This window comes from Artemia franciscana, unplaced genomic scaffold (genome assembly GCF_032884065.1).
Source record: "Artemia franciscana unplaced genomic scaffold, ASM3288406v1 Scaffold_364, whole genome shotgun sequence".
Classification (NCBI taxonomy): Eukaryota; Metazoa; Arthropoda; class Branchiopoda; order Anostraca; family Artemiidae; genus Artemia; species Artemia franciscana.
In genome coordinates, this window is record NW_027064236.1 from 271,694 (window position 1) to 294,004 (window position 22,311).

At 35.5% G+C, this 22,311-nt stretch overlaps 1 protein-coding gene across 1 annotated transcript in view; it reads right to left on the reverse strand.

The window, feature by feature from the left end:
* The window catches only part of LOC136043187 (uncharacterized), a 105,191-nt gene that overhangs the window by 64,834 nt on the left and 18,046 nt on the right, over positions 1-22,311 (reverse strand). The window contains exon 2 of the mRNA XM_065728122.1: positions 12,118-12,226. Coding sequence (XP_065584194.1) covers positions 12,118-12,175 — 58 coding nt within the window. The 5' untranslated portion in view covers positions 12,176-12,226. The remainder of the gene's footprint in view (positions 1-12,117; positions 12,227-22,311) is intronic.

Genomic DNA, 22,311 nt, shown 5'->3' on the forward strand with positions numbered 1-22,311 from the left:
AGTTTTAATGTTGCTCCTTTCTTGCAATTAAAAAAACTTGTTTTTTTATTGAATTTCTGAATGTTTTTTAATTAATGCATGTTTTGATTTTGGCACATCGCACATGAATAATTAAAACGAGATTTGCAGTGTAATTTTTTTTTGGCTAAAGAGCTTTCTCGTAGTTTTGATCGGACTATTTTAATAAAAAAAAAAAAACAGGGCGGAGGAGGAGGCCTAGTTGCCCTCTAATTTTTAGTAACTTAAAAGTGCAACTAGATTTTTTTTACGAACGTTCTTGTTAGTAATAAACATCTGTAACTTACGAATTAACTTACGTAACGAACTTCTATATTTGTGTATTTTTATAACGTATATAAGGGGTTTCACCCCCTCGTCAATACCTCGCTATTTACACTAAAGCTTGAATTTTGTCCCAAATCCTTGAGAATGACCTCTGAATCACAAAGGCCATAAAACAAATAGTTAAAAACCGTAAAAAAATGCTTTAGCGTAACGAGCAAGGTATTGTGGAGGAGACAAACCCCCTTATATACGTAACATATTATATTTGTTTTAAGTTTTAATGCTGCTCATTACTTCCAGTCAAAAAAAATTGTTTATTTTCTCGTTGTTTTCTTTTAAATAATACTGGAAAATCCTGCGTCCCCTTCATAGAAATTCTCTTCCCTCATGATAAATTCCTCCATGGAAAGATACTCCCACGTAACTTACTGGGAGGGGGCCAAGGTGAACTCCGATTTTTTTGGTCGCTTTAAAAGGGCACTAGAACTTTTAATTTTCGTTAGAATGCAAATGTAATTAGTGAAACATGAACTCCTTTGAAGATAGAAGTACATTTCAGCTTATCCTGAGCACCAGTAACACAATTATTAAACAAAACCGGAGAAGCCAGAGCTCCTTGACGCACACCTCTTGGAATCGGAAATAGTTGACTACCATCTTTAATTCCAGCCTTCAGCTTTCTATACATGTATCTTAAACAAGTGATTACCGCAGCATCAGTACCTTTAAAAAGGGCCTCAAGCAAAACTTGCGAAAATATACACGAGTCAAAAGCTCTTGCAACATCGAATGCACATAAGACAAGGAATTAACCTCTTTCTTCAATATCCTTCAGCACATTAATAAGTAGAAAGAGAGCATGCTCTCTACCTAAGCCTCGCTGGTACCCAGACTGACGAGGAGGGGTAGAACAATTTTCTTCAATATCTCTTGTCAAAAAAGACTCAAAGAGCTTGACGGTAGTACATGATATGGAAATGGGGCGATATGAACTGCACAGGGAAGCGTCTTTTTTCCCCTTTTTAAGGATGGGAGTTATTTGTCCGATACAAAATTGCAAAGGGACTACACCACAAACAAGGATCATCTGAGACAGTAGTGCTAAATGTGCTCGATTAAATAAACTGCAAGTTGCAGGTGCCTCGCTGAAATAAAATCAACACCAGATGAAGATTATTTCTTTAGTTTCGGAATCCAAGAGTGAAAAACACTTGACGACGCATCCAGGAAAGATTTCGTCTTATTTGAAAGAACAAGGTCAAGCTGTTTTGTTGGGAGCACTGAATTCCCTTGCGAAATATTCAACCCACTTTTTTTAAGGCACACTAACACTCTGGGCTTTGGAAGGCTTAATGTACTTCCAGAGTTTGAAAAGGTGTCCAGCAATACGGATTACATTTTTTTTTACATTATTAATTTATGGTTTTTCAGTTCCTTGTTAAATTTCCGTTTCATACGGAGCCTCGATTCATTTACTAAGCCATCTCTCGGGTGACCACAGTCGTTCCAAATAGAAAGCCATAGCTTGGCTGAATTACACACATTCACTAAATCTCTTATTTTTGACCAATCTTCTAGCTCAGACTTTTTACGAACACGTCGAAGAGGAACGGTGCTTCTTTCAGCACATTTCAGCGCGTGATTTATTTGTGCCAAGTAGGAAGTGAGCTCAATTGAAATGTTCTATTCACTTTGTAGCAGCACAGTACGATCGCATAAAAGATTGAAAGGCACTTTGATTTTGCTTAGCATCTCGTCACAGACTTTACTGAAGAACTCACTTAACATATTTTTCCAATCTCGGTACGAAAATCAATTTGATTCTGTATTTTGAGCCACAGGTGGGTATGAATAAAAGTAAGTAGAGATAGGAAGGTGTTCAGAATAGAATCCTTCTTTTAAGACTTTGACCTCGTGACTGCCAAACGAAGCAACAACATGGTCTAAGTTAGAAGTTGATGAAAGCGACCCAATATATGAAAAGTTGTCATTCTTAGGCCATACACAATAGTCGGAGGAAGGCACCCCTAAAAAACTTGTGATCGGGGAGACATTGTATTTGTTAAATCTACATTAGAGTCTCCGCTGATTATAACAGATTTAGAGGCAACTTTTTTAAGAAACCTGCCAAAAAGCTTGCAGGCAGACGCAAATCGTGAATCAGACTGTTCGTTGGTATAATTGTTAGGCAGATAAACGTTAAATACTACATGATTTTCAAGCTTAGCGGCAATAAAGTAATCAGTCTCTGCTAATAGCTTGAAATGAAATCGGGATAGGATAGCGAGACCGCCAGATGGTCTACCTCACAGTCTCACAACTGCACTACGAAAGAGGAGATAAGAATTAGAAAATAGTGATAACAGGCTTTGGCGGTCTTCTGACAGGAAATCCTCCTGAATCAGAACTAGGTCAGGAAACTGTAAGCACTGCGAAAGAGTTGGGATTCGATCGGTAACTTTTCCATTAATATTCCACGACAAAATTCGGCATCTGAATCTCATTTTTAGCTAATATTTACCTTCAGCAGAGGCTGTGCGATGGGGCTATATATAACCTTGGAATAAAATTATTTCCAGGATTAAGCTAGCTAATGAATGGGTTCTTAAAAGCATTTTAATGGATAATGTGTCTATGAAGCGACTTTATGGCTTGGCATCAAGGTTGAACTACGATTCTGTCCGTGAGACAGAACATAAGGCTACTGTTAATAGTCCTCTCCTTACCTTCCAAAAATCGAGATCATTGTGTTTCTTCTTGTAAATTTTCACACTTTTATTATATGTTAAAATAAAGTCTTTCTCTTTTTTGGCACCTTCCCCCCTCCCGAAAAAAACAAAACAAAAATAAAACCTGGCAGTAAGCATCTGCATATAGACTCAAAACCTATTTCACGTTTATAAGACAAAATAAAAATAGAAATGACTTTTGCAATTTAGATAACACAAAACATCTATTTAAACAAAACAATGAGTGAACATTTTCAATTATTTTTGTAATAGCCCGTAGGCTATCCGACACACCCATACCATTAATGATTCAAAGAAAAATAGCACGGAAATAAACGTCCATTTTCAGAACATAGTATTACTTTTAGATTTTTAGTACTACTAGTTCCATCATAAGGAATGAAAGGAATCCTAACATTCAAGAAAATAACTCCAGAACATAATTTCAAACTACAGTATCGGACATCTCAGTAGTATTTCCAATGATTGTCATTGGTAAGTAAACCGAATCTACATGTCAATAGAAGAAATCCAAAAATGAAACTTTTTATTGAATAAACATATACAGTGAATTGTGCAAGGATTGAGCAACGGTTATTGCAAATACAGTAACCCCATCTATCTCATCGATTAAAATAATCATGTGGTCAGAAATGAGAATAAGAGTAAATAGATTTGTCTTTATTTTTTATTACAATAGCAAAGTGCAACCCGCTGAGCAAAGCACAACCAGATGACAAGAAAATAACTGCTAGCATTTTGATTTTTTTTTTCTCATTGACTCTTCCGTCCCAGTCAATGATGTTGTGCTTTTTGTTTATCCCTGGCTATGTTGCCAAAAAGCCTAAACTTCTGGCAACTTGGCCTTTTGCATTCTTAAAGGATCACCTAAGGGCCCATTCACAATTAGGATTTACTAATTATGGGATTTAACATGAATTTGAACCAATCAAATTTTCAATAGAATTTTCATACTGGCTGCAAAATTCTACGAAAAAATCTGATTGGCTCGAGATAGCCCTAGCTAAATCTCGGCTATTTGTAAATCTTATTGCGAATCGACCTGAATTACTTTGATTTCTCTTTAATTATGGACATGGACAGTGGAATCAAGCCGAATTGTCGAAGATTATTATCCATGTTGAGTGACATAAACGATAGCCTAAAATCTCTATCTAACACTGCCTCCAAAAAACACAACATATCTTCCACGATTTTTAAAGCGCTCACTTTTACGACCATACTTGACAGCTATCATTACTGTGGCTTCTAAGAGCACGATTTTAGTTTAAGTTTTCTCAATACTGCTTTGATTTATTTTTGCATTTGTCAACACCAATACTTAGAAAATTCAAAAAATTGATCTAGCCGTAATCTAGAAGACTTTTATTCCTAATTTGAACCAGGTTTGCCTGCTTTTGCTGAAATCGTAAGGGAAAACTCAATCAAAGCCCCGTACACTAATACTACTATTGCTACCGCTACTACTGTTACCTCTATGGAACAAAATAAAAAAAACTATGCAAGAAAAATGAGTTTTAATTTCGACAAAGCAGTGAACAAAAACTAAAAACAAAACAGCATTTTAATTTAAAAATATTCCGAATATTTTGGCCCCACGTCCGGTATCCTTCCTCAATGGAAAAAAAAGGAAAAAAATATATTTAATTAAAGTATAGTTTTGTTTTTATTTTTTGTTCACTGCTTTATTGAAATTAAAGACCCGTTTTTTCTCGCTTAATTTTTCGTAAATGGAAAAGCAGGGTGGTCTTAGAAATTATCAACAAGATCAAAGGAGTTTAATTGCATCCAGGTTGTCAAATGGAACAGATGCAATAAATCACGAACATATTCCATTACAATATATTCCAACCTTAACTGCAGCGACGAGAATCTCGTATATATTCATTTGGTGTACAATTCACTTTAAGGACTTAAAAGAGAAGAATGAGGATACGTTGGGTACTTTTAAACCATCCATCTTGGGCCAAAAGATAAAATAGGATATCAAGAGACATCGCTTAAAGAGAGGAAGGAGATGGGGTCAATTATTTTCTCCTATATTATGAAAAATGCTTTGGTTCAGTAGTTTCATTACAAGGCAGTTTTTAGAGAAAAAAAATGAAAAATACAGCAAACTTGCCCAACCTTCAGATTTTGGACAAACATTTTGCACCCCTCTATATATATGCTATTTTACCCCACAGAGGACGTCCACGAACGGGAACAACAAACTTCATGAGACAGTGCTAAAGAAAATTTTAAGTTCATGAAAGAGAAAGTCTTCAAACAGATTGGTGTGGAAGATACACCTAGGGCTTCTTTTTTGGCCTCAGGGGGCTTGGTATTGCAGCGTGTTGCTGTTAGTTAGCTGCTATTACTCAATACTTCCAACAACCTCATCCTAGTTTAACAGCTCCTGAAATATTCATCCCGCCTTTCCTTAGCACTCACAAATCCAGTTTCATTTTTTACCTCTAACTGGAACAAATCTCAAAATGCTACTCCCACTCAATTTCTTAATATTCTTGTATAACATTTAGATTTTATACCATCAAGCTGCATCTTTCAGATCCTCGGCAATTCTGTTCATAGTAACTTAGATATATGAACTCTCTTAGGAGATAAACCCTCTTAGGAGGGTTGTATTAAATGTGATAATGATTTTATTTACCCTGGAACATTAAATCTTCCAGGATAAATATAAATCCATATCTCTGTGTTATTATAGAAACTCTCCTAAGAGGTTTGAATAAAATTTAAAACTATATAAACAATAACGCCCCAGAATTCAGAGAGACAAAAAAGTGAAAAAAAAAATTGTGTACAACCGACCACTATTGATTACCTGCCAATAAGCAAGCCAGGACAAATTGTCATGCGCAATAAGCACTACAAATACACATTTCCAACTTGATGCAGAAACATCCGCCACATGGGACCATTAAAAACGATGACAATAAATCATAAATTAAAAAAGATTCAAAAATATTTTGTTTTAATTGAAAATGTTTCGTAAAAGTCTGTGTTGTACCTCCTTATTCATAAATTAGTTTTTTCTGCTTGGTTTACTTTCCACCTGTTCTCATTTGATTTATCGCTCAAGAATTTCTTATACATTACTCTTTTTTTAGCCAAACCTAGCTCTTTTTTGCTAACATTACTAATTATTTTAATTAAATTAATTAATTTGTTCCGTTAATTAATTTAAATAAATAAGCCATTTTTCTAACTGCATTTATTAAAGCGTGATATGTAACTTCAGTTACAATCCCAAAATAATTTAAACCGCTTCCTTTATTAGTTTGTAAGTTTTTCATTGAGTTTAGAACTTACTGTAACTTATTTTAGTTTAAAATTGGTCGTTTCTTGTCTACCGAAAATCAGGTGTAATTGTAAAAGGCTGGAAACCCGTATAATTGTTATTACAAATAAGAGAAAGTCATTTAAACTAAATTTTCTCCAGGGAGCAGGAAAGAAGAAAGGTAAAACAATATTTTCGATGAATAGGCTAACATCAGAGATCTAATAAAATCAGTGAACAAGTATATAGCAATAGGAAAAAATTACACATGCAAAACTTTTTTTTTTACAAACAATCCAATACACGAAATACACGAAACCTAACCTAACCTATCTCCTACCCTAACCTAACATTGTCTCCAAATACACGAAAGTGAAAACTGTGTTGCTCCCGAGACCCAAACATATAATGTCTTAAGACAAGTGAACTATTTAGTGAAAACATAAAAAAGAACGTTGCACAATCCACTACACGAAATACACGAATCCTAACCTAACCTATCTCCTACCCTAACCTAACATTATCTCCAAATACACGAAAGTGAAAACTGTGTTGCTCCCGAGACCCAAACATATAATGTCTTAAGACTAGTGAACTATTTAGTGAAAACCTAAATAAGAACGTTGCACAATCCAATACACGAAACCTAACCTGACCTATCTCCTACCCTAACCTAACATTATCTCCAAATAAACGAAAGTGAAAACTGTGTTATTCCCGAGACCCAAACATATAATGTCTTAAGACAAGTGAACTATTTAGTGAAAACATAAAAAAGAACGTTGCACAATCCAATACACCAAATACACGAAACCTATCCTGACCTATCCCCTACCCTAACCTAACATTATCTCCAAATACACGAAAGTGAAAACTGTGTTGCTCCCGAGGCCCAAGCATATAATGTCTTAAGACAAGTGAACTATTTAGTGAAAACATAAAAAAGAACGTTGCACAATCCACTACACGAAATACACGAATCCTAACCTAACCTATCTCCTACCCTAACCTAACATTATCTCCAAATACACGAAAGTGAAAACTGTGTTACCCGAGACCCAAACATATAATGTCTTAAGACAAGTGAACAATTTAGTAAAAACCTAAAAAAGAGCGTTGCACAATCCAATGCACGAAATACACGAAACCTAACCTGACCTATCTCCTACCCTAACCGAACATTATCTCCAAATACACGAAAGTGAAAACTGTGTTCCTCCCGAGACCCAAGCATATAATGTCTTAAGACAAGTGAACTATTTAGTGAAAACATAAAAAAGAACGTTGCACAATCCAATACACGAAATATACGAATCCTAACCTAACCTATCTCCTACCCTAACCTAACTTTATCTCCAAATACACGAAAGTGAAAACTGTGTTACCCGAGACCCAAACATATAATGTCTTAAGAAAAGTGAACAATTTAGTGAAAACCTAAAAAAGAGCGTTGCACAATCCAATGAACGAAATACACGAAACCTAACCTGACCTATCTCCTACCCTAACCTAACATTATCTCCAAATACACGAAAGTGAAAACTGTGTTGCTCCCGAGACCCAAACATATAATGTCTTAAGACAAGTGAACTATTTAGTGAAAACCTAAAAAAGAACGTTGCACAATCCAATACACGAAATACACGAAACCTAACCTAACCTATCTCCTACCCTAACCTAACATTATCTCCAAATACACGAAAGTGAAAACTGTGTTGCTCCCGAGACCCAAACATATAATGTCTTGATACAAGGGAACTATTTAGTGAAAACCTAAAAAAGAAGGTTGCACAATCCAATACACGAAATACACAAAACCTAACCTGACCTATCTCCTACCCTAACCTAACATTATCTCCAAATACACGAAAGTGAAAATTGTGTTGCTTCCGAGACCCAAACATATAATGTCTTAAGACAAGTGAACTATTTAGTGAAAACATAAAAAAGAACGTTGCACAATCCAATACACGAAATACACGAAACCTAACCTAACCTATCTCCTACCCTAACCTAACATTATCTCCAATACACGAAAGTGAAAACTGTGTTGCTCCCGAGACCCAAACATATAATGTCTTAAGACAAGTGAACTATTTAGTGAAAACCTAAAAAAGAATGTTTTAATCATATGAGCTAAAAATGAAAAATTCAATTTTTGCCCTTGCCAAGCGTGTGGGGCAGTCTTGACACATTCTATAAAACATATGATTTATTTAAGAACCTCTTTAATACCATATATTTCAGTTCCAGCATAAGGGCCAAATAACTATGGTTTTACAAGTTTTTATATCATAACCACCCAAAGCTTTCATGTTTAGTCTTGAAAAATTTCTATTTTTCCGGGTGATAGGAGAAAAATTATTTTTAATTTTTAGTATGTTTTGAGATAGAAGCATTCTCTTATAAAGCGATCTTCATCATAATCTTTTTAGTCCTTAGTAAATCTTGGAATCAGTTTCTTCCTCCAAACTTGACATAGTAACTTACCCACATTTTGTCCCTGTTACGCCTAAACGTTGTATCTGGTTGTTTTTACGAAACTGACTATCTGTACTTTACACTCCCTTCAGAAAGATAGGAATGTTGAATTTTGTCTGAAGTGGAATTGCGCAAGCACTTTGATCCGTGTTGTAAGAGACACAAAGTGGGCTGGAATATTTTCAACACTCCCCCCCTACCCTTTCCATTACCAGTTTTTTTTTCTGCACAAATGTAGCTATTTTTCATTTGATTTTAAGCAGGATCGCAGATAATTATTTGACAAGCATTATTAGAGGCACAAACATGGCCTGTAACTCCTTCATCATCGTTACCCCCCTCCCTGCGACCACTAACTTTGTTTAAGAAAGTAGCTATGGTGCACCATACACTTTTGACCTGTATAATTGGAGGACAATATGAGTCCACGGCCTTTTCAACTGCACATCTCACCTCCGCATTTCCAGCAAAAAGGTATGAAAAATCTTTTCACCAGTTCGCTTGAAATGTATGGGGCAAGCATCATGGGTCAATGGGACACAAGCCCGAGTATTTTCGGAGGCGAACTCTCTTCATTTAACCATTTCGAGGAATTACTCAGATCCGTATTAATACTTCAGGACAAATAATTTGGGTTTAGGAAACAGAGCAGATGGATTTTCAGAGGCGTTGGCTACATTCGAGCCCTATCTACCTTCCACACCAAAGTATCCGAATTCACTTGAACTTTCGCAGGTATGCACCTACTGCCAAGGAGGCGTTAATCAAGAAACCGTAGGCCCGTAAATCTGAACGAAAGTCATCAGTATATTTTAGTCATCATTTTATTTTTTTTAACAGAGATTGGAGATTGAAAGTTCTGATGCCTTTTTGAGAGTCGAAAGTATCAGAGGGCAACTAGTCCCGCTCCCCACCTTTGCCTTTTCCCCCAAATGCTTCCGATAAAAATGTTATATCTATTTTGTTAAAAATAGTTCAAATTTCAAATAACATAAACTCCAGGGTGGATGCAACCCCCCAGGGCCCGGAAGCAGGTGTTTGAAGCTATGTGCCGGGGGCATATAAGGTTTTTATGGAAGGGCTTTTGAAATAGTTCAAAGAACAGATAAGACTCCCCCCTAAAAAACTTGTTAATGATATTTTATTCCAAAACAAGAGGGTTGACCACTGTCCTTCCATCCATGGCTCAGTCCCCCACCCAAAAAAAACAAGCAACTCATTAGCGACATTTTACTCCATAGCTTATGGGAGCTGACCCCTTGTCCTGCTTGGCTCAATCAACTCCCCCCTCCAAAAAACAACAACAATTTAATGATATTTTATTCTAAAACTTCAGAAAGCTAGCTCCCTATCCCCGCCCCAAAAAATTACGACTTATTAACAATATTTCATTCAAAATATCTGGGACCCAACCCCTGACCCTCCATGGTCCTTCCGTCAAAAAAACTCGTCTATTAACGATAAATTATTGCAAAAATTATGGGAGCTGACCCCTGACCCTCCATGGCTTGACCAACCCCCCCCCCCCCCCAAAAAAAAAAAATGAAAAAAAAACTTATTAACGATATTTTGTTCCACAACTTATAGAAACAAAACTCTGGCCCTCTATTGATTGACATTACCCCCCATTATTAATGATATTTTGTTCCAAAAGTTAAGGGAGCTAGCCCCTGGACCTCCATGGCCCCACCTCCTACCCCCAAAAACAGCTCATCTATTAATAATAACTTGTTACAAAAATTATTGGAGCTGACCTCTGACCCTCCATGGTTCGACCCCCCCCCACCACCAAAAAAGTAACGATATCTTATTCTAAAACTTATGGGAGGTGACCTCTGGCACACCATTAACGATGTTTTATTTCAATGCTTATGGGAGCTCCTCGCTCCTGGCCCTGCATGGACTGACGTCTCCCTTTAAAAAAAATATCAACGGTATTTAATTCCAAAAAAGATGGGAGCTAATCCCTGGCTCTTTATGCCCCAAATCACCCCATCCTCCCCAAAAAAATTGTTGACGATATTTTATTCAAAACTTATGGCAGCTGACTCCTGGCCCTCTATGGCGAGACGCCACCAATCCTTCCCCACCAAAAATTGAAGATATTTTATTCCAAATCTTGAGGGAGCTAACCCCCTGGCCCTCATTGCCCCGACCCCCTCCCCAGGAAAAAACCACTTATCAATAATATTTTATTTTTAAAGTTATGGGAGCTGACCTCCGGTCCTCCATGGTCCAACCCACTGCCCCCTCCCCAAAAAACAACAACTTATAAACGGTCTTTTATTCCAAAATTTATGGAAATAAAACCCTAACCCTTCATGGCTCGATCCACCCTCAGATATTGTATTCCAAAACTTAAGGTAGCTGACATCTGGACCTCCATGGCCCGACCGCTCCCCCCAAAAAACTTATTTATTAACGATAACTTATTCCAAAGCTAATTAGAGCTGACCCCTGACCCTCCAAGACCCGAACCCCCACAAGAATCATTAACGATACTTTCTTCCAAAATTTATGAAAGGTGACCTCTGACCCACCGTGGACTGGTCCCCACCTCAACCCCCTTAAAAAGAAATATTAATTATATTATATTTCAAAACTTATGCGAGCTGACTCCTAGCACGCTAAGGTCTGACACCTCCCCATAAAAAAATAATTATTAACGATATTTAATTCCAAAACTTATGAAAGCTGATCCCTGACCCTCTATGCCCCAAATCACCCCACCCTTCCCTAAGAAATAACGCAAATCAGTTTTTCAGGTTAAAGAAATTTCTTCATGGGAAATCAGTTTTAGTTTAAAGAAATTTCTTCATGAGAAATTCTGATTTTAAAGTTTTAAGGGATTGACAACTATAGCTATTAACCGGTGGTCAAACGATGTTGCACCGCTTCCACGTTGCCCAAACTATGTAAATATTGTAGTTTCCGTGGTTAATGGTAGTGGTACCTAGGAAAAATAAATAAAAAATTGACTTAGTACACATTAATATGAAATTCAGTTTTTTTCTTAATAGAATTGCATTGTCCGGCCCTATACTTTGTAAAGCCAAGAAGGTAAAGCACAAAAATTGCTTTAAAAAAGACAAGAACGGCTAAATTTAGCTTTAGAGAACGGAATTCACAAAATGCAATTTTAGATCCATTCCGCAGTTCCTAAAACATATTGTCTGACGCACTAATCAGACCTTAGTTAATGAATGCATTAAATATAGTTAATTTTCAAAATATTTGTGAAGTGATACTTTGAAAGTGTCAGAGAAATGGACCTAACATACATAATATAAACCTAAATTTATATCAAAATTGACTTACTTGTTCTAGCATAATATCCTTCCCCAGCAAGAAAGCAAAGTATAAAAAGAATCACCATACCGAAATGTATCTTTGCATACTTTCTTTTGTAGATTCATTAAGAAGAATTCTAGAAAATTTAAATTATCTTACAATCTTAATTAAAACTTGACATGCTTTAGTATCTCATAGAGCACTTAGTCACGTAGCCAAAATGAAAAGGTTAGCCTATTGTCATTTAGCCGATATAAAAGGAAATAAAATAAAAAGCTCTTAAAATAAAAAAGCTAAAAAGCTATTAAATTAAAATTAAAAAGCTATTTAAAATAAAATAAAAATAATATAAAAGCTCACTAAATAACAAAAACTAATCAAGAGAATTCACAATGGAGCCACATTGTTTTGGATACCCTAACACAGGGGCAGATCCAGGGGGATGGGTGCCCCCCTGACGTAGCAGTTGATCTGCTTGCTCTGGTTTGGGTTGGGACGAATTTTTTTTTTTAATTGATTTTCAATAGTTGAGATTTTATTAAGTTTTTAATTATTAAGACTGTCTCTTTTGGCAAACGAATTTGAAGCAAGGTTTTAGTTACTTTATGCGGTCTCTGTTAGATTTTACTAGTGACACATACCGCCAAAAAGTATTTAATTAGAGTTGGGTTTATCAAGGTAATCTAACCGTATTACCAGAAAAACCAAGTGGGAGGCGAAAATCTTCATTTCGTAATAGCTAGGGGGGGGAATTTAAAATCCTTACTTCTTTAGGCTGTCGAAATGATATTTCAGGATTATGCTGAAATAAAGAGGCTGAAAAGCAAAATATTTACTTCGTTTTACTGTAAAAAATTTGTTTTTGAGTCTTGCTGTGGCACTTGGGAAAGAAATTGATATTACTTTTTTTTGGCTGTCCGTTTGGTTTTTTGGGGTTTGCTTTTTTTGGCGAAGCGGGGTGATTTTTACAACATTGTTGTTTTTTGAAAGTAAATGTATGAGCAGTGCAAAAATTATTAATTTAAGTTTTGTATTTTCGTGAGCCAATAGTGGCCACTTTAGTGCCTGTTTTAATCACATTAAACTTTGCATTAAATGACATATCACCTCCTCTGTTCATCCTAAAACATTAAAATAAAGGCTAAACTCTTTAGAACTTTAATAAAGGTTCGTGTAAGTATATACCTAAAACTAAGTATATGAGTCGAAATTTTCTTCTAGAGGTCGGAGTATTCATTTAAAAAGAACAGATTTTCGAAAAATTGTTTATAAAAGAAGGCAAATAATTATGTTTTTTTTCTAGCTGGTATAGATGGGTCTCTGAATTCTTAATTTATATTAAGAATGGCATCAAGTTTCTTAATTATAGAATGGAATGGCATCATGTTTTTTTGAGCATGTACTAATAAATGTTGATAAAAAGTGGAAAATCACACAACTTGTGTTAACCACGGAAACGGAATCAACTACAATATTACTTCAGAATTTCTCACCTTCTCTATACCAACCAGTCACAAAATATAGTTATGTTTTTGTATAAGGGCTGCATATATTTGCAAATAAAATTGTTTAAACTGTATATATACCACTGAGGATTTTTATACTTATTTTGATGCATGCCATCCAATCATATATCCACGATTAATTGTTTACAAATGAAAATTTTTACACGACAATTCTCTTACTTAATGCTTAATCTGAGTCAAATTTCCATTTTTACTTTTGCGCTCAACAGACATTGAGATTTAAACGTTTTAATTCAATATCTGAAAGTCTCAAGATAAAAAAAAAAAAAATAGAAATCTTCCCAATTGACCTTGAGAATTTAAATCGCCAATCTATTCCTATCAAACAGTCCGTGGTAACGAACTGTAGTAAGGAGCGACCCGGCTCAATAGTAACCGAAACTTTAAAAACCGAAAATTTTATACCAATAGTTAAGTCAAAAGAATTGCATAAAATAAGCTATATAAGTTTCATCACATTTAGTCTTACCCATCAAAAAATACGAGCCTGAGAAAATTTTAAGAAAATAAGGAGAAACACCCCCTAAAAGTCGTAGAATCTTAACGGAAATCACACCATTAGATCCAATGCATCAGAAAGCCCTATTGTAGCAGTTTCATGCTCCTATCTACAAAAATGTGGAATTTTGTATTTTTTGCCAGAAGACACATTAAGGATGTGTTTTTATATGTTTTTTCTCCCAGGGGTGATCGTATCAACCCAGTGGTCCTAGAATGTCACAAGAAAGCTCATTCTATAGAAAATTAAAAATTCTAGTACCTTCTTTAAGTGAAAAAAAATCGAAGGGCACCTAGGCCCCCTCCCACGCTCATGTTTTCCCAAAGTCACCGGATAAAAATTCTGAGATAGCCACTTTATTCAGCATAGTCAAAAGATATAATAACCATGTTTGTGGGTACCACTTACTCCCCCACAGTCCCCGTGCAAGGGCTGCAAGTTACAAACTTTGATCAGTGTTTATGGTTATTGTGGAAATGTACAGACACTTTCAGGTTTTTTTTGGGGGGTGGGTAGTTTGGGGGGAGGGGGTTATGTGGAAGGATCTTTCCATGGAGGAATTTGTCATGGGGGAAGAGAATTTCCAAGGAGGCGGCGCAGGATTTTTAAGCATTATTTAAAATAACAATGAAAAAGTAAAAATGAAAAAAAGAAATCAACTGAAAGTAAGGAGCAGCATTAAAACTTAAATCGAAAAGTAATTTTTAAGCATATGACGGGCTCACCTCCTCCTAATACCTCCCTCGTTGTGCTAATTTTCTTATAGTAATTTCAACTATTTATTCTACGTCCTTTGTGATTCAGGGGTCATTCTTAAGAAATTGGGACACACTTTAAGTCTTAGCGTAAAAAGCGAGGTATTGACGAGGGACCGAAACCCTCCATATACGCAATCAAAACATACGAATATAGAAGTTTGCTACGTAAGCTAATTCGTAAGTTACGTATATTTTTTACTTATAAAAACGTTCACAAAAAATTTAAAGTTCTAGTTGCCTTTTTAAGTAATCAAGAAATTGGAGGGCAACTAGGCCTCCTCCCCTGGTCCTTTTTTCTTGGAATCGTTCAATCAAAACTATGAGAAAGCCATTTAGCTAGAAAAATGCATTCTTCGTTTTAATTATTCATGTGCGGAGAGCCAAAATCAAAACATATATTGATTCCAAAACGTTCAGAAATTAATTAATTAAAAAAAAAAAAAAATTCAACTGAAAGTAAGAAGCGACATTAAAACTTAAAACGAACATAAATTACTCCGTATATGAAAGGGGATGTTCCCTCCTCAACGCCCTGCTCTTTACGATTAACTTTAACTTCAACTCTACTTTTTAAAATAGTAAAAAACTTTATCGTAAAGAGCAGGGCGTTGAACACTACGTAGGGCACAACGTAGACCATTGGTCAGCGTGCGATTTTTTTTTCTGTTTATTCGTATATATTTCAAAAAAGTGAAATAAATTTTTCTGATATCACCCATAAATCGATGCTTGTTTAACATAAATTTATTCCTTGTCTGAATCTCTTTAAATAAATGAAATTTAGCGTTAATTGCATGTTAGTGTTAGTGTTAGTTGTTATTGTTAGTGTTAGTGTTAATTGCATGTTAATGTTAATTCCCAAAAAATTCTGTAATTTAAGTGAAATATATAGAACTTTAAAAAGTTGAAAGATACACTGCGTTGTTATGAAAAGTAAAATTCTGATTAGTAAATTTGTGAGATTTCGTAAAATTTGACAGTGTTTATTAAAACAAATTTTTTAGAAAGAAACAGTGATTAGTTAATGCTTGACTGTCATTAAATAAAACCTCGTTTTAAGTATCTTCTATGTATTTCAATCTCTTCGTTCTGTTTTTCTTGTTACACCCCTGAGAGAACTAGCATTTAATATTTAATATATCTCTTACGAATATACAAGTTGTATCTTTATCCTCATTTCCTACTCTTCATTACTATCATATTTCCTAAGCGATGCTACAAAGTTAGGCGACATGTTAAATTGTTTGACCTAAACTAAAGATAAATACACAAAGGAAAAAGCCAAAGCCTTTTTCTTAGTTGAAATAGTAAAAGATGAGCCTCAGAGAATCAGACACTAGAATTGATCAAATTTTATAACTATACGCACTTTTGCGAGCAAAACATAAATACTTGAATTATAAATGACAAAAAATCACCATTGAATGGTGAAATCACCATTCATAATAGTATAAATCACCATTGAATGGTGATTCACCAATCAAAAATCACCACTGAATAGTGAAATCACCATTCATAATAGTATACACATCCTAGTATAAAAAGTTGCTGTGTCTAGGAAGATTTATTAGTCTATTTTTCAAAAGATAACAGTGAGCAAATAAAAAAAAATATGTCTAGATGATGACATTGTCATTATGAATGATGATTTGACCTTCTTTGGTTTCACAATAACTAATTTTGGGTTACAATTGACCGAAATTAATCCTTTACTAGGTTGCAGCTACGCTACAACCACGATACACATAGAATGGGGTTTGGTCTGCTGCAAAACACTATGCCTTTAAACAGGTTTGGTAACCCAAATGTTGGGAAATCTCGAGATTCTTGTGTTTAAAGAGTGTGCCTGCCTAGTGACATTTATTTAATCACAATTGTACAAATACTACGTTTAGTCCGGTACACTTAAACTAATCAAATGGTTTAAAAGTCTAAGTATCTTCGCCCTTCAAATATTTATTTTCAAACTATCAAATGTTTCAGTCGATTTTCTGTTTTTACATGCTGCAGGAATGCACTGCAGGGCCGACGCAGGGACCTTAGTAGTCAAAAAGCGTCGTTAATCTGATACAATTTTCTGTTTTTATTTGTCCCTCTCCCCTTCAGTTTTTCTTAAAGTTTCAGTCCAGTGACAGGTGTAACAGCCCTTTGGCTTGTTTGTAGTTTGATTTCAGTTCTTTTTTCTTTGCCCTGGGTGCTGTTTTTTTTTTTCAGATATTACTCAACAAATCTTTTGTAAAGGAATCGAATTCCTCCTCCTCGCCTTTTCACATAATTCTGGATCAACCAGAGTTTCAGTCTAGCTCTGAAAATCGCTGAATATAAATGTAGGTAAAATCCGATGGGGACGACTGGGTACTTTTAGCGTTTTTACTTGAGGTATGTTAATTTCCTGGAACTTCGATTCAGGCCATCTCGGAAGAGAACCATTATTTTAGAACTATATTATGGTAGTGTGGTGTGTTTTATGAAAAAGATATCTGGATCAACCGGACTTGGCAGGTGTAACAACCCCTTGGCTTGTTTACAGTTTGAATTCAGTTCTTTATTTTTCCATATGTGCTGGTTTTTTCAAATATTACTCAACAAATTTTTTGTAAAGAAATCGAATTCCTCCTCCTCGTCTTTTCTCATAGTTCTGGATCAACCAGAGTTTCAGTCTAACTTAGAAAATCGCTGAATATAAATGTAGGTAAAATCCAATGGGGCAACTGGGTACTTACTTATAGCTTTTTTACATGAGGTATATTAATTTTCTGAAATTTCGATTCAGGCAATCAAACAGTTCGTGGTAACGAACTGTAGTAAGGAGCGACCCGGCTCAATAGTAAACGAAACTCTAAAAAACAGAAATTTGATGCTAAAAGATACATCAAAAGAATCGGATTTTCATGCTGATTTTAAATATATAAGTTCCAATCAAATTTAGTCTTTGTCATCAAAAGTTACGAGCATGAGAAAATTTGCCTTATTTTGGAAAATAGGGGAAAACACCCCCTAAAAGTCATAGAATCTTAACGAAAATCGCACCATCGCATTCGGCGTATCAGAGAACCTTATAGCAAAAATTTCAAGCTCCTTTCTACAAAAATTTCCTTTAAGCTCCTTTCTTACAGCAAAAATTTCAAGCTCCTTTCTACAAAAATGTGGAATTTCACATTTTTTGCCAGAAGACGAATCACGGGTGCGTGTGTATTTGTTGTTTTTTTTTTGTTTTTTTTTCTTTTCCCCAGGGGTCGTCGTATCGACCGAGTGGTTCTAGAATGTCGCAAGAGGGCTCATTCTAACAGAAATGAAAAGTTCTAGTTCCCTTTTTAAGTGACCAAAAAAATTGGAGGGCACCTAGACCCCCTCCCACGCTCATTTTTTCCCAAAGTCAACGGATCAAAATTTTGAGAGCGCCATTTTGTTCCACATAGTCGAAAACCATTATAACTATGTCTTTGGGAATGACTTACTTCCCCACAGTCCCTGGGGGAGGGGCTGCAAGTCACAAACTTTGACCAGTGTTTATATACAGTAATGGTTCTTGGGAAGTGTACAGACGTTTTCAGGGGGATTTTTTGGTTCGGGGGGTGAGGTTGAGGGGAAGGGGCTATGTGGGAGAATCTTTCCTTGGAGGAATATGTCATGGGGGAAGAGAAATTTAGTGAAAAGGGCGCAGGATTTTCTAGTATTACTATAAAAAAAAACAATGAAAAAATAAACATGAAAAAGTTGTTTCAATTGAAAGTAAGGAGTAGCATTGAAACTTAAAACGAACAGGGATTATTACGCATATGAGGGATTCTAAAAATACTTTAGCGTAAAGAACGAGGTATTTAGGAGGAGATAAATACCTCGCTCTTTATGCTAAAGTATTTTTAGTAATTTCAACTATTTATTCTACGGCCTTTCTGATTCAGGGGTCATTCTTAAAGAATTGGGACAAAACTTATGATTTGTGTAAAGAGCGAGGTATGAACGAGGGTACAAACCCCCTCATATACATAATAAATATATAAGAATCTAAAAGTTTGTTACGTAAGTTAATTCTAAAGTTTCGTATATTTTTTACTAATAAAAACGTTGGTTAAAAATTAAAAGTTCTGGTTGCCTTTTTAAATAACCAAAAAATTGGAGGGCAACTAGGCCTCCTTACCCACCCCTTATTTCTGAAAATCGTCTGATCAATATTAAGAAAAAGCCATTTAGCCAAAAAAAGAATTAATATGCAAATTTCATTTTAATAATTTATGTGCGGAGAGCCGAAATCAAACATGTATTAATTCAAAAATGTTCAGAAATTAAATTTAAAAAAAAAATAGTTTTTTTAACTGAAAGTAAGGAGCGACATTAAAACTTAAAACGAACAGAAATTACTCCGTATATGAAATGGGTTGTCCCCTCCGCAATCCCTCGCTCTTTACGCTAAAGCTTTTAATTGTTTTAAAAAGTAGAATTGTGGCAAAGAGTCAAACTTTAGCGTAAAGAGCGAGGGATTGCGGAGGGGAAAACCCATTTCATATACGGAGTAATTTCTGTTCGTTTTAAGTTTTAATGCGCTCCTTACTTTCAGTTAAAAACACTAGTTTTTTTTTATTTCATCTCACAAAAGAACCATAGTTTTAGAACTATATTATGGTAGCGTGGTGTGCTTTATGGACAAAAGAAATTGCAGTTGAAGTAACAACAGATATTTGCATCTTATCTCAGAAGTTGATTTGAGTTAGAATCTGTAAATTATTCATGTCCATGATACATATTTTCGCTTTTTAGTAACGTTTAATTCTGGTTTTAAACGCTCAAATATAGACTTAACATAAGGCTTGTTTAAAGGGAGTAGACATGACTTTAAGTATGCAAATTCAAATTTTACCTCAAATCCATGAGTAAAATGACTTCAGAACTAATAGAGCCAAGATTCTGGGAGAGGAAAGAGAGCTTCTAATTGAGGTAACCACATTCCCCAGGGCCTGAGCCAGTTTTTGACCTTGCTTTACTTTTATCTTTCGGTAAACCCTTCCGTCGATGGATCTGCCCTCTCTTTCAAAGTAAGAAGATAGTTTCAATTTTCAAAGTAGAAAATTCTTTGTGGTTGTACTGACCTCACCATCCCTGACCCCCCCCCCCCACCTGCAAATGTATGCATTCGTCGCAATAACAAATACTATGCATAAACAATGGGCGAATCTTGTAACTTAAAGACCTTTTTATATCCAAAGGCAAAACTATCGGGCCTTTCAGCTATGATGAACAAAATGGCTATCTCAGAATTTTTATCGGACTATTTTGGAAAAAGAAGAGGCGGGGGAGGGGCCTACCTGCCTTCAATTTCGTTGATCACTTAAAAAATCACTAGAACTTTTTATTTCTTTTCGACTAGGCCTTCTCTCGATATTCTAGGACCACTTTGTCAATACGATCAGCCCTGGGGAAAAATGTAGTCTTTCTTGCTGGCAAAAAATACAAATACCACATTTTTGCAAATAGGAGCTTGAAACCTATCTAGTTGGGTTCTCTAATATGCCTAATCTGATGGTATGATTTTCATTAAGCTCACTCGAATTTTATTGGGTGTTTCCCCCTTTTTTCGAAACTCGGACAAGTTCCCTCAGGTTCGTAACCTTTTAAACTAAGCTATATTAAACTAAATTACTTAAACCAAACTATATATTTGACATCAAACAATTCGTGGTAACGAACTGTAGTAAGGAGCGACCCGGCTCAATTATTATTTATTATATTAGAAAAAAGAGGAAAAAAAGGTACCTAGGTTAGGCTACGTATTTAATATACTGCGCCCTCAATTTCAACAGTTTTGTTATTACGGCATTTTATTTTCATCATATTTTGTTTTATTTCATTAGCATTAACGAAACTTCACTTTTCGAGTGTTATTATATAACCGATAAGTAATGAAGACGCTTTTGCAATACAATTCGGCTTACGAAACACTTTAGAGAACAGACTATGTTTTATATGATTTTCCAATTGCCGATTCTGAAAACCGTGAAACCTGTGCTTCTCATTGCATTATCTAAGTTCTACTCAACTCATTGAGTCATGTTCTAGATCAAGCAGAGGTCACAATAAGGCTGGAACGCAGAATAGGGTAAAGAGAACACTCAAATCCATTTTGCTTGATTTTTTCTATCATTTCTTAAATTTTTAAATAAATAAGAGCAAGATGATCAAGAACTTGGGATAAGAATTCCGTTGTCTCTATGTATTACCGTATAGAAACAACTATCAATATACAGTTTCATAGGATGCTTCGTATATCTTAGCATAATATAGTGGACCCCCTCCCCCTCCCTGTATCTAATGTACTATTTAAACACTTGGAAAAGGAATATTATTGCGCAGTCTCGACTAGAATTTGTAGAAAAATACCAAGACTGTTCACCTTAACCTTGTTCTCCTATGAAAAGAATATATTTAAAGAAACTCTCATTGACACTTTGATGTGACGTGATACTTCAAGACACTCCGTGTAAGGGTTGTAAATATAAACTTGGCAATAATGATCTGTCTGCCCCTTAGCAATTGCGTAAGTCGTAAATAAGGACTGAGTAGGAAAAATTTTTGAAACATTCCAGTGTTCATGGATGACATTCAATAACTTAGGTAAAAACTTTACCCTCTCTTAACGGCTACAAAATACAATAGAACAATGTCGGAAATCACGTGCTATGCCCGTATCAATGTTGTTAGGCACCGGTATTCTCTCTGTTAGGTGTTGCGAGCCACTGGATCGCAACACCTAACTGGATCGCAAACATTGGATTCATTATAAAGAAATTCCGTTGTATGTTTCAAAGGCCTTAAAAAAGATAAAATTATGTTCATGTTGGCCATGGCAGTTTGAAGTAGTATTAGGGATCCTACTCATATTCAGGGCCAGATTTAATTTCGATGCTTCTTGGCCCCTAGCCTTTTTTTGTTTGCTGCTCTGTTTTGCGAAATTTCTGAGGAAATCCTTTAAAATTCGGGAATAGTGGAAGCCCTGAACAGAACGCAAATGATGAGCCAAAAGTAATGAAAGCGAAAACTAATAAAGAACTCTCAGCTGCCATTCCTGGGAGAGGCATCTGACAATTCTAAAGTAGTCAAGAAAATCATAAATTGTTTTAAAACCACTTTTCCTGTGAATAGGCAGAGCGGTATTGTGCACCCCTGGACCTAGGTAAAGTGTGCCTATTTGTAAATCCTACCCTGCTTATATAATTCATACCATAGTTAAACCCGTATCGTATCGGGTTAACGACGGATCTTGACTACTTAGGTCCTTGCGTTTTAGGTATTGTGCACCCCTGGACCTAGGTAAAGTGTGCCTATTTGTAAATCCTACCCTGCTTATATAATTCATACCATAGTTAAACCCGTATCGTATCGGGTTAACGACGGATCTTGACTACTTAGGTCCTTGCGTGGGCCCTGCAGTGGGTAACTAATT